The sequence below is a fragment of the Hydra vulgaris genome, chromosome 04, assembly GCF_038396675.1.
Source record: "Hydra vulgaris chromosome 04, alternate assembly HydraT2T_AEP".
Classification (NCBI taxonomy): domain Eukaryota; kingdom Metazoa; phylum Cnidaria; class Hydrozoa; order Anthoathecata; family Hydridae; genus Hydra; species Hydra vulgaris.
Window position 1 is genome coordinate 48478298 of NC_088923.1, and position 12232 is coordinate 48490529.

Consider the following 12232-nt stretch of genomic DNA (forward strand, 5'->3'; position numbering starts at 1 on the left):
CTTGTATCTTCTTTTTTGTCAAAAACATTCCTTTTTCCCTATACCACAACCAAATTACTCTTATTTATTGCGTGTTGCAATGTAAGGGTTTTTAAAGGCGTTAACGTTTCTTTTTCTTTAATATGGACGTCTTGTAAACGTCCGTAGACCTAAAGTATTCATCCAATTTAAATCTGAAACAGACGTCCATTAAGGTCTAAAATGGACGGACGAAACATGTTGCATTTGGACTTAATTTAGACGTCTAAGGACGTCCAAAACAGACGTCCGTTCGTCCAAAACGGACGTCCATTGTACGTCTAGTGGACGTCCAAATGTTTACTGGGTGTCTAACGCCGACAGTAATGACACAAGACATGAACTTGACAAATACTTGGCACTGCCCGTGACAGCGTGTGATGCATTGCAATTCTGGAAAGACAATGACCGTGAACATAAGCTTCCGACGATGGCATTGATTGGTAGAAAGTTGTTGGCTATTCCTGCTACAAGTACTGCCAGTGAAAGAGTGTTTTCAGTGTGTGGGGTGACGATGAGTGAGCGCAGGGCTCGCCTAAACCCAGAAACATTGGAAATACTGATATTTCTTAAATACAACATGCAGCCCTGATTACTAGACTGACAGTAGGCTACTTAGGCTACCGTTATCTGTGTTCAGAAAGTTACTGCTTTAATGTTTTGTGCACTTTAACTGCAGCTATTAGCAACTGCATTGTTTTTTGAACTTTTGAAGTTGCAGTATAAAAGCTTTGCAAATTATTATTATTCAAGTTATTTGCAATGCTTTAACTACTTAATATTACTTTAATTTATTTGTGTTTTATCATTGTGGATGTAAAGCTTTGTAACTAATAAAAAAACAGTTGTGTTGATACCGAACCGAACCGAACCCGAACTGTGCTTAAGACCGAACTGAACCGAACTCGAACATTAGATATAACCGAACCGGACCCGAACTTTAAAAAAAGGGTTCGACTCCCATCTCTAGTTTTAAACTTAAGCAGTTTTTTAAATTTAAAAAAGTTTTTAGAATTTACGACAAGTGTCAACAATAAATACGACAAGTGCGAAACACATACTTTAAGTATGGAAAAGTACGTTTTAAAAATTAAAATAAGTTTGTAAACAATTTAAATTTCACAGTGAGAATAGTTTTAAATTAACGCTTAAAGTATTTCATTTATGGCTGCAAAAAATTATTTCCAATGCATTTTTACTTTTTTAGTAATCTAACATATTATAATAAGTGTTGATAAACTCACTGTGTGAAATCAATTCTATATATATTCCATTAATCTTTTTCTGGTTTAATTATACATTTATTCTCAACAGTAATGAATTGACGTAGTATTTATGACATAAATTGTTCTTTCAGATTCCGCAGAAATACGCATGGCTATTTCTAAAATTAAATTGTATTTGTATTATTAAATTATATTTGTATTATAAGTATTGTTTATATTGCAATCAAAATAATGATTTTCCTCCTGCCGCCAGCGCAAGCAAGCATACGATTTTTATACCTTTTTGTAAGTGCTTAAATTCTGCTCATAGATGGCGTAAATATAAATCTCTTAATTGCCAACAGAAGCATGTAGCACGTCTTATATATTTTAAAGACCGTTTAATTATTCCATTTAGCCTTTATAACTTGAAATAAAAGTTTTTAATATAAATGAGCTTTAAAATTTTTATATTCTTTGTTTTATGTTTAAATGTAAAATTAATTTGTCCCAGGTTTCTTTTTATGACTTATATTTGTCAAAAGATAAAAATAAAATTTTACGCAATTATAATTTTAGGAAGAAGCCCTTTTTTTACACAAGTTTGAATAAAACGAATGCAATTTTTGCATTGATTTTAGCCGACAATTTTCATAGAACAACGTAGTTTGAATAAACTTTTTAAACAACTTTATTTAATAATACATATCCATTTAAATAAATGCTTAAAGAATTCGTTTATACGATTGATGATATAATTAATATACTTTTAATAGCTTTTAACAATTCTCAATTTTTTGTTTTAATTTACCCTCTATGAATTAAAGAATTTATAGATGTATCAAATTATTTTAATGATGTTTTTATCGTTGAGTCTATAATATAAAGGAATATTTTTATTTATAATAAAACCCTTTTTTTCTTTTTTGCAAAAGTTTTGTCTGTGATTTTAATTCTTAAAAAAGTTATTTTTATTGTAAGTTTGAAAAGTTATTTTTTATAGTAAATTTTCATGTTTCATGTCAATGTTTTATAAGGTTTTTGCTTTATGAGGTTATAAGATTTCAATAATTTTATGAGGTTATAAGATTTCAATCATTTCAAAAATTTTGAAAATGTTTTTAAAATTTTATTTGTTGGCGGTTCTCGACGACGAGAACTTAAGGTTCTTCTACGAGTCCCCAATTTCTTCCGCTTTTAAGTAATTTAATTATATTCTTGTATCTTATACTTTATAAAAGATACTTAAACTGTAATATAGAACTGTAATAAAGAAAGAAAAAAAAAAACTAATTTATGTTTTGCTTTTTAAATATAATAAATGTTAGTATGACTAATTGTTACTGTTTATTCAAACGATTTAAAAATAAAAAAATAATCTTTTATTGTTCAAAACAACATAAAATGTTGCAATTACAAAGTTAGATGTTAAAATATAAAACTATTGAAATATCGTATGCAATGAAAAATATAAGATTTGTAAAAATGCGGGTAGCATTATTATCTCTGGGGTTTTTACTTCTTTATACTAATAGTAACTTAAAACAAAAAACAGTCAGTAGAGAGAGGTTAACTATAAATTTATTAGAAACTCATTTAGATTCACAATTAGATTTACAAACTAATTTTTATCAAGAAACTCTGGAATCATCGTATATATTATCTTACTCTCTTTTTGGAAACAATTGGGAAAGGTACGGAAGTGCCGTTAAGGCGATTGCTGCATCTGCTTCCCAAAGTAGTTTATATAAAAACTGGAGCGTTCGATTGTATCACGATGGTAAAATGTTAAGTACGCCATTACAAAATAGTTATAAAAAAATTCATAAGAATCTTTTTTTCTACAACGTAGAGTTCTTGCCGGAATTCGGAAATGTATCGCATATAAATGGAATGACATGGCGTTTTCTTGCAGCTGGGGATCACAGTATCGACGTAATGTGCAGTAGGGATATAGACGCTCTTTTATTACCACGAGAAGAAGCTGCGGTAAAAGAATGGTTAAGTAGTGATAAATTGTTTCATGTAATGAGAGATCACCCTCTACATGGAACTCACATCCTTGGAGGAACATGGTGTTTTCGAAACAAAAAAAAACCATATCTTGGTACTACTATTGCGAAATTAGTTATCAATAAGAGTAAAAAACGTACAGTTAATACTGAAGCACCCTTTGGTGACGATCAACGTGTTTTAGCAAAATATATATGGCCATTAATAAGCGATGATGTTTTGCAACACGATTCGTATCTGTGCTCTCATTATAAAGGTAGTATTCCATTTCCATCACAAAGAAGCAACAGACATATATATATTGGAATGATAACAAGTCTTTCGAAAAGTAAAGTCAACCTTCCATATTGCCCAATAAATTGTAGACCTAAGCAACATCAAGACTGGATCTATTGTTAAAACTGAGTGTATTAATAACATTTTAACACTACATTTTCAGCAACGCCGGCAGAACTTTTGATGTTTCAGCTACTTTTTAATGGCTCGTTATAATATATTTAAGCATTGCAAAAAACTCAAAATTAAAGTAAATTAATTTTTTATGTTAAGTTAAAATGAGTTAAGAAATATATTTTTTTTCTAAATTTAAATTCATTGAAAGGTTTAAAATTTCATTTAACAATTTTTTACTGTTTAAAAGTTATGATTGCGTAAAGTTTCCAACCACCCAAATTAAAGTTTTCATTGTCATAATTTTTAAACAGCATAAAATATTTTTTTCATTGTTTTCATATTAAAGTTAGGGAGAGCAAAATATTTTTAGGTATTATGTTCCAAATCTTTAAATACAGCATTTTTTTTCAAAATTTTTACATTTGACATTTGGATAAACATACTTAACCCAGAGAGCGCATGGTTTTAGTTTATGTTGGCCCAATGTCATATGCCGACATAATGCCAACCAAAAATGCAAATCTTGCGTTTTAAAAGGAAATATTTGTTTTAAGTTATTACCGAATGTTATATTTTACGTTTGGGCATAAAAATACAATAAATTATAACATTTGACAACCAATTTATACTGAATTATAAATATTTATAATTTTAGACTGCCGTTGGGCCAACGCTGGATCTAGGATGCAAACATTGATTCTTAAAAAGTAAAATTAATAAAAAAAATCACTTTTTGGGTCAACGGTGGCCCATCGTTCAAGTTAAAAATACGTGTATATTGTAGATACACGAAAAAAAATTATTACGAAATTTAGACTTATGGCATCCTGCATATAAAATTTACTATATTATTTTAAAATGTTTTTTTTTTTTGAGACATATTTTTATGAAGAATATGATAATAGAATAATAACATCAAAGATGTGAAATAAATTTCTAATAAATAATATTAAAGATGTGAAATCAAAAATAATGAAGTTTTGGATCTATTCTTTTAGATGCTAACTGGTAATACTTACAAGTTAAAGTGGCGTAAAATAATTTAATATTTCTGCTTTTAGCGCTCTCGCTCGCAGAGGCTAAAAGTTCCTAAAATAATTATAAAAACCAAAGTAGATAAATTTCAAAGTAGTTATTTTTAAATACGTTTTTGTTTAATATTTTTGTTTTTTGCTTTTATTGTTGATATTTAATTATTTTATCATTTATATTGTTAATATTTACTTATTACATTATTAATTATGTAAAGAAATTTAAATTTTTATATTTTATGATTGTATAATTTTAGTTTGTTTTAGACAAATTTCTTATTACAATTAGAGAATATAGGATACTACAATTATTGTTCGTGCTAATATATTTTTAAATAATTGAAAATAATAATTGAAAAATCTTACTTATCAACTACAGAGGATACAGACGAGGCACACAAGGTAGAAACGCCGAAAGTATTGGAAACTCTTTAAATGTTTAACGCCAGATAAATTCATGAAGATGTGATGTAAACAAGTCTTTACGCGTACCAAACTACTGTCGAAGTTTACGTTTGACACGCATCAAAAGGTTTTCGACGTTTTGTGTATGAACATTGCTATCAAGGGGATTAACAAAATTGCGTTCACGCACGACAACTGAATGAGAATATATACCATCTTGGAGGTTATCTAAACCAGCATAAGAAGCCTAGCCATCGGAAACTATATGACTTCCTAGCAAAATAAACCTTTCTAAAAGGTTTTTGAGAGTTTGTTCTTCAACTTCAACTAAGAAGCACTTGCGTGACTCTCTTTCGATTCCACCAAATGCCCAAAGACCTGGGCACCACTGCCCACGATGATATTTACGGTGAAAGAATTTAGATTCGTCAATTTCGACTACATTTGGTGCCCCGACAGCGTTAATACCCCCTATCATTGTTGGATTTGTTTCCAGGTAAACTTCACAGACATCTCGGCAAAAGTTTCCCCAATCACCTAATGTATGGATAGCGTCATTCATACAGGCTTCATGCCAGGATTTCATCTTCAGCAACAATAACTATTGGAGCACTTGGTCTCCCACGACCAACAAGTTGCATAGCCATCTAAACAAATATTTCCCATGTTAACTAAGAATAACTATTTACTTAATATAAACAATTTATTCAGTGCAAAATTAATTATTAAAATTAATTTTTGTATATATAAATATAATACGTATGTAATATATATATATATATATATATATATATATATATATATATATATATATATATATATATATATATATATATATATATATATATATATATATATATATATATACGTATGTAATATATATATATATTACATACGTATATATATATATATATATACGTATGTAATATATATATATATATATATATATATATATATATATATATATATATATATATATATATATATGTATATATATATATATATATATATATATATATATATATTTATATATATATATATAATAGAAGTGAAAAAATACGAAAATTTAACAGTGACTATTACTTTTACTTATCTTTTGTATGAGGCTTTTCTTTTCTTTTATACATTTCGAATTTTTCCATATTTCGAATGTGGTTTTCTTTGACGTTTCGCAACGTCACTTTCAGATTGATTTTTTTCATTTTCACCATCGCAGAGTTTAATCAAGCAAAAATTAAAAATTATTTTACGCCACTTAACTGCAGTATTACCCGATATATAATTCCTAATTGTTTAATTTGACCACTTTTTACTTGTATGGAAATTTTATTGTATTAAAATTGTTTTACAATGAGTGTTAAACTAATGATGGAATCAAATAATCAATCAAGTTCAACATACTTTTGAAAGAGGCGACGGATATCTAAAACTGTAATGAAATATGTATCTGAAACAGAATGGAAAACAAATGGAGCTTCTGTTATTAATGATGAATTAAATACTGAAATGATGAATTGAATACTGCTGTTTTTATATTTATTATATTGCTGTATATATATTTTTATATATATTGTTATATATTTTATATTATATTGCTATATATATTTATATATATATAATTATACTGCTGTTTTTATACTGCTAGTTTTAATAGTGATGTTAATAATACATGTGTTATGCCAAACTTAACAGACCACTCTTAACAGACCAAACTTAACAGACCACATAACACATGTAACATCACTAAAACTATTGAATCCATATCACGCCTTATTGCCTCAAGATTCCAGAACACTACTTAAAACTCCACATAGTGTTGTAGTTAGAGAACTAGGCAATGGATACTACTATTATTTAGGACTGCGCAGTGATATTGAATGCTTTTTCTCTAACAACACGACAGAAGAAAGTGTGATAACATTATGTTTAAATGTTGATGGCATTCCCTTATCTAAAAGTAATTTAGATCAATTTTGGCCAATGCTATGTTATGTTATGCAATCTAAAAATCCAAAACCATTTGTTGTTGGTATATACATGGGCAAAACAAAGCCAGACTCACTTTATGAATATTTAAACCAATTTATTACAGAAGCTAACGAATTGTTGTTACAAGGTATTTTATATAACGGAGCTCTTTACACTATACAAATAGGTGCTTTCGTTTGTGACGCACCTGCGAGAGCTTTTTTAAAAAGTATTAAGCTTCACAGTGGATACTCTGCCTGTGAGAAATGTGTGGTTGAAGGTGAATGGTGCGGAAGCGTATTATTCACAGATGTGAATTGCCCATTGCGTACCAATTAAATTTTTTTTGCAATGGATGACCAAGAACACCATAAAAGTTCAACTCAATTACTTGAGCTTGGAGTAGGTATGGTGACAAATTTTCCAATTGATTATATGCATCTAGTCTGTATAGGTGTTTTTGGTAAGTTAGTTAAACAGTGGATAGGTAAAGGTGGTCTTATGGGCCGTTACCCTGCAAAAAAACTGCTGAAATTTTAGATAAACTAATTAGCATGGCTAAATGTTTTCCAAGTAAGTTTTCTCGTAAACCGCGTGCTATATTATTTTAGTGAACCCTCTTCTATGTAAAACACATTCTGAGTATGCGGGCAGTCTCCTCAAGTTGTTTGTTCAGCATGCACACATTTTGTACGGAAAAGAATTTTAAGTGTATAATGTTCACAATCTTGTGGAGTTGTATAATGTTCACAATCTTGTGGAGCCACAGACGCACAAAGATTTGGTCCTCTTGATAGTTTTAGTGCATTTCCATTCGAAATTTTTTGGGATAGCTAAAAAAGTTGATTAGAAAACCAAAGCAGCCAATACAGCAAGTTGTATATCGATTAGCTGAGATGTCAAGTTTTTCTGTAGAACAAGATACGATTTCTGATGAGTTTGTTATGTCTGGCAAACATGAGCAAGGTCCCATTTTATAAATATTTTCAAATTGTGCTCAGTGTTTAAAGTTGAAAACTAGCTGTTTTTTAATAAGTGTTTCTGAATGTTATAGAGACTGTTGTGTGTTACTGAGCGAAAATCAGTATTGTCTTGTTAAAAACATTGTTCAAAGATAGTTGTTCAACATTCGTTCAACAGACGTTGTTGTTCAAGATAGTAAAATCTTTTTACTCTGCCATAAACTTATTTCATCAAATGATTATTTTGACTACCCCCTAGAATCAAGCTGCCTACACATCAGTGTAGTAAAATATGTAAACACGAACCTGCTTAGTTTTCTAGTGTCGGATATAATAAGCAAGTGTATACTTATAAAATTGGATAACACTAGATATCTTGCTTTACCACTCATTCCCACATATTCTTGAATTTCTTATTTCATAAAAAATATATAGAGATTACGCAATTAACATGTATTGATGATAGTTATATTAGATAATTATACAATTGAAGCATTTGATTATTTGTCTTTAAACAGTTTTTTATGTTTTACGTTATATTGATTTTATATATTGTTGTTTGACACATTGTTTAAAGCTAATTAATTTAGAAAAACTATGGCTGGTGGTAAATATATAGTTGTTGAGTTTATTGGAGATGAAGTAGAATCTGTTCCTTTAACGTGGTTGTCTGGAGATTAAAAGTATTGTTATTGGCCACCCTATCATAGAACTTCAAAGATAAAAAAAGCTGTTATTACTTCTCAAATACCTAATACAGACAATTGGTCTATGCATGAAGTGATTCGTTCATTTGGAACTGCAGGTTTTTTTAAATATTGATCTTGAACTGTCAGTTCAAACTAAAAATTATATTTATTTCTTAATAATATTTGAATAATGTATGGAATGAATTTTTTTTAAGAATTTTTTATTTTTTTGAAAATTAAAAACAAAATGAAATATTCAACTATGTTGTTTTAATAGAAACATATGAAAAAGTAATAGAAATTGCAACAAGGGCTGAATTAAGCTCTACAACTGAAGTTGAAGATAATAGATAAAGTTGAGCATCTAAAATGAATGCATTTTATAGTTTAGAAGAACTTAAATTTGTTCCTGATGAAAGTCACAAGAAGGGTAGAGTAGCAAAGAACAAAAAAAGTACTTAAATGGCCTGTTGCCATTTGCTCCCACTGTTCCTTCTGGGCTTCCTTCTGCCATTAGTAAGAAAACACTTTATTTTCCGTTTGTAATTATTTTTATTTAGAATAATACACGATACCATTTTAAGTATTAAATTTAACAGTAAGATAAAAACTTACAATTTTGTTTAGAATACCAATAAAAAGTGTTTGTTTAATTCTAACCTTATTATTCTTTAATAATCTGTTTCATACAATCATTTACAATAGCGGAGGACTAATACTTTTCGTGCTCTTCCTAAGTCATTTGATACTATTCATTATCCGTAATATATATATATATATATATATATATATATATATATATATATATATATATATATATATATATATATATATATATATATATATATACATATATACATTATTGGCCATAAATTAGAGCTTACTATTTTTTTTTTAATTTTTAAATTTTTAAAAAGTTTGATTGAAATTATTTTAATAATAAGTATATATATAATTAAATAATAAGTATCATGTTTACTGTTTAATTGACATGTGGTTTCATTAAAATTTATTTTGTACTCCTAATTATAAATAATTTGATAACAATTACTAAAAATATTATTATTTTTTATTTTGATCAAAAGTTAAGGCTCACTGCTTAATTTTTAAAATTTAAGTAATATATTCATGATTTTTTTCAATAATTTTGATTTTATTATCATCTACATTTATTATTTCTAATATTTTTTTGTTTTATGTTTTAAATAGTACTAATAAAAACACGAATAAATTAAATAATAAAAAAATTACAAAATGAAAAAGAAATACAGCATGAAACTCCAAAATCACGGTCGAAAATCTCTTAAAAAACACATTACGAATCAATTTTTCTTCGAAACCAAGGACTATCTCATCGTCAAATAGCAAATAAGTTAAATATTGTATATTCAATTGTAGCACGTAATTTAAAACGTTTTACTGAAACAGGTGACATTAAGGATCGGCGACGATCTGGTCGGCTGAAACAACACAAAGAGATGAACGTTTATTAACTCGTTTAATGAAACATGACAGAAAATTATCGTCAAGCGTTCTCTGCCATAAATTAAAAAATACATCTGGAATAAAAGTGAGTTCAAGAATTGTTAGAAAAATTCTTCATAGAAATAATTATATGTGGCAATCTGCATGCAAGAAGCCAAGACTTTCAAAGAAACAGCAAAAAGCAAGGATTGCATGGCGCAATCAACATAAAAATTAGCCTGATTGCAAGTGGCAAAATCTTATATTCTATGACGAAATGAATGTTGTAGATATTCGAAAATGCCGTGTTATGCTAAGGCGATTACCTAAAGAGAGATTTGATTCGAATTGTACATTAAAACGAACTAAGCAAGGTAGTGGGAGTATAGGCATTTGGGTCTGCATGAATTATGCAGGGCTTGGATGCTATCAATTATTTGAAGGTTGACTTAATGCTGATAGATATATTGAAATTTTAGGTAATTGCCTTCTTCCCTAAATTGATATATTTAAAGAAGAAAACAGTAATATCATATTTCAACAAGATGGTGCGCCAAGCCATACAGCAAAAATATGCAAACAATGGTTTGTCGACAACCAAATATCGATAATGTCTTAGCCTGCTAACAGCCCTGGCTTAAATTGTATAGAAAATTTATGGTCATGGTTAGATCATCATCTTGGAAAAATCGAAATTTTAAATGTTGAGCAATTAAAAAATGAAATAAGAAAACTGCTTGACAATGTGCCTAAAGAAATAACTCAAAATCTTGTAAATTCGATGCCAAAGAGAGTAAACTAATGCTTACAATAGAAAGGAGATTCAAAAAATTATTAGAATGCTTTTTTTTTATGGTTTTCCATTTGTAAATTGTTGTTCTTATATATTATTTGAAATATAACTTTCGTTCAATCTTTTTTTCAAAATAATATAACATGTTTCATTATTTTTCATTTTTTGGTATCAAGACCATTATGTTTAAATTTATTTTTTTGATTTCCATAATGTATATAGATTTTACTGATGATATTAAAAAATAAAATATAAAAAATAAGTTTGGTTGTCAATTCATTTTATTTTGAATTAATGTATTATAAAAAAAAAGTGAGCTCTAATTTATGGCCAATGATGTATATATACATTTTTTTTTTTTTTTTTTTGTAATTTACCACCCCAAGGCCAAGAAAGCCACTACAGATGAGGAGGCTACTTGTGGTTATAACCCTCTCCTAACTCTATAACTCCGAAACACGAACCTTGACGAACAAGGCCGCTGCGCGGAGAAAAAAGTTGAGCACGGTACTACCAGGGATGTGGTGGGAGTCGAACTCGGAACCTCTCGCTTATGAAGCGAGGCCCACTACATCACTACCGCATATATATTAATGAAGAAAAAACAACTTTTTCTATGGTACTTTAAGTTTCGTGCCTATACGGCAATCATCAGCCATTGAATACAAATTCGAAAACAAAAAAAACCGCTAAAAATTACAAAATACTGTGTAGTTCGATCTTAACGTCGCTAAGGCATACTTGATGGCAACGAAAGAAAAAACAAAATATAAGATAATCACCGGTGTCAAAAAAAGATAAAAGGAACTTATTCTTGTGTCTGCATTTTGAAATCAACTCATTTCGTTTATTTAACAAGTTATCACCTTTGTATGTCAAAATATGTTCAAAAAACGACTGCCTATTTTTGTTGCAACATTGGTACTGAAAGGTGGGTTGTACCAGATTATGTTTCGCTTGTGATTTTTGAATGGGATTTGTTTTTTATTTGAATGGTAGGCAAATTTGCAGATGAAACCTAATTTAAATAATGCATCTTGATAAGGAAGAATGGATTGTTTAAAAATATTTTCTTTAGAAGAATTGGTTGACAATCTTGGTTCGATAGTTTGAGGAAGGCTTTTTAGTATACTAGGAGGGTGGTTAGAGGCAGCATTTATATAACTGAATAAATTACCAGGCTTGCAGTAAGGTTGGAAAGAGCTGTCATTAGATTTAACGTTCAGATAATTAACAATTTTAGTCCAGATAATTAACAATTTTAAAATTACAGCTGATGGATATAAGGAGA

General features: G+C 28.7%; 1 protein-coding gene across 1 annotated transcript; it reads left to right on the top strand.

Annotated features, from left to right (window-relative positions):
• The first annotated feature begins 6499 nt into the window (after positions 1-6499).
• LOC136079460 (uncharacterized) lies at positions 6500-7372 on the top strand. The gene is made up of 2 exons (XM_065795199.1): positions 6500-6544; positions 6758-7372. The coding sequence occupies exons 1-2, from the start codon at positions 6500-6502 to the stop codon at positions 7370-7372; spliced, it is 660 nt and encodes a 219-aa protein (XP_065651271.1).
• The last annotated feature ends 4860 nt before the right edge of the window (positions 7373-12232 follow it).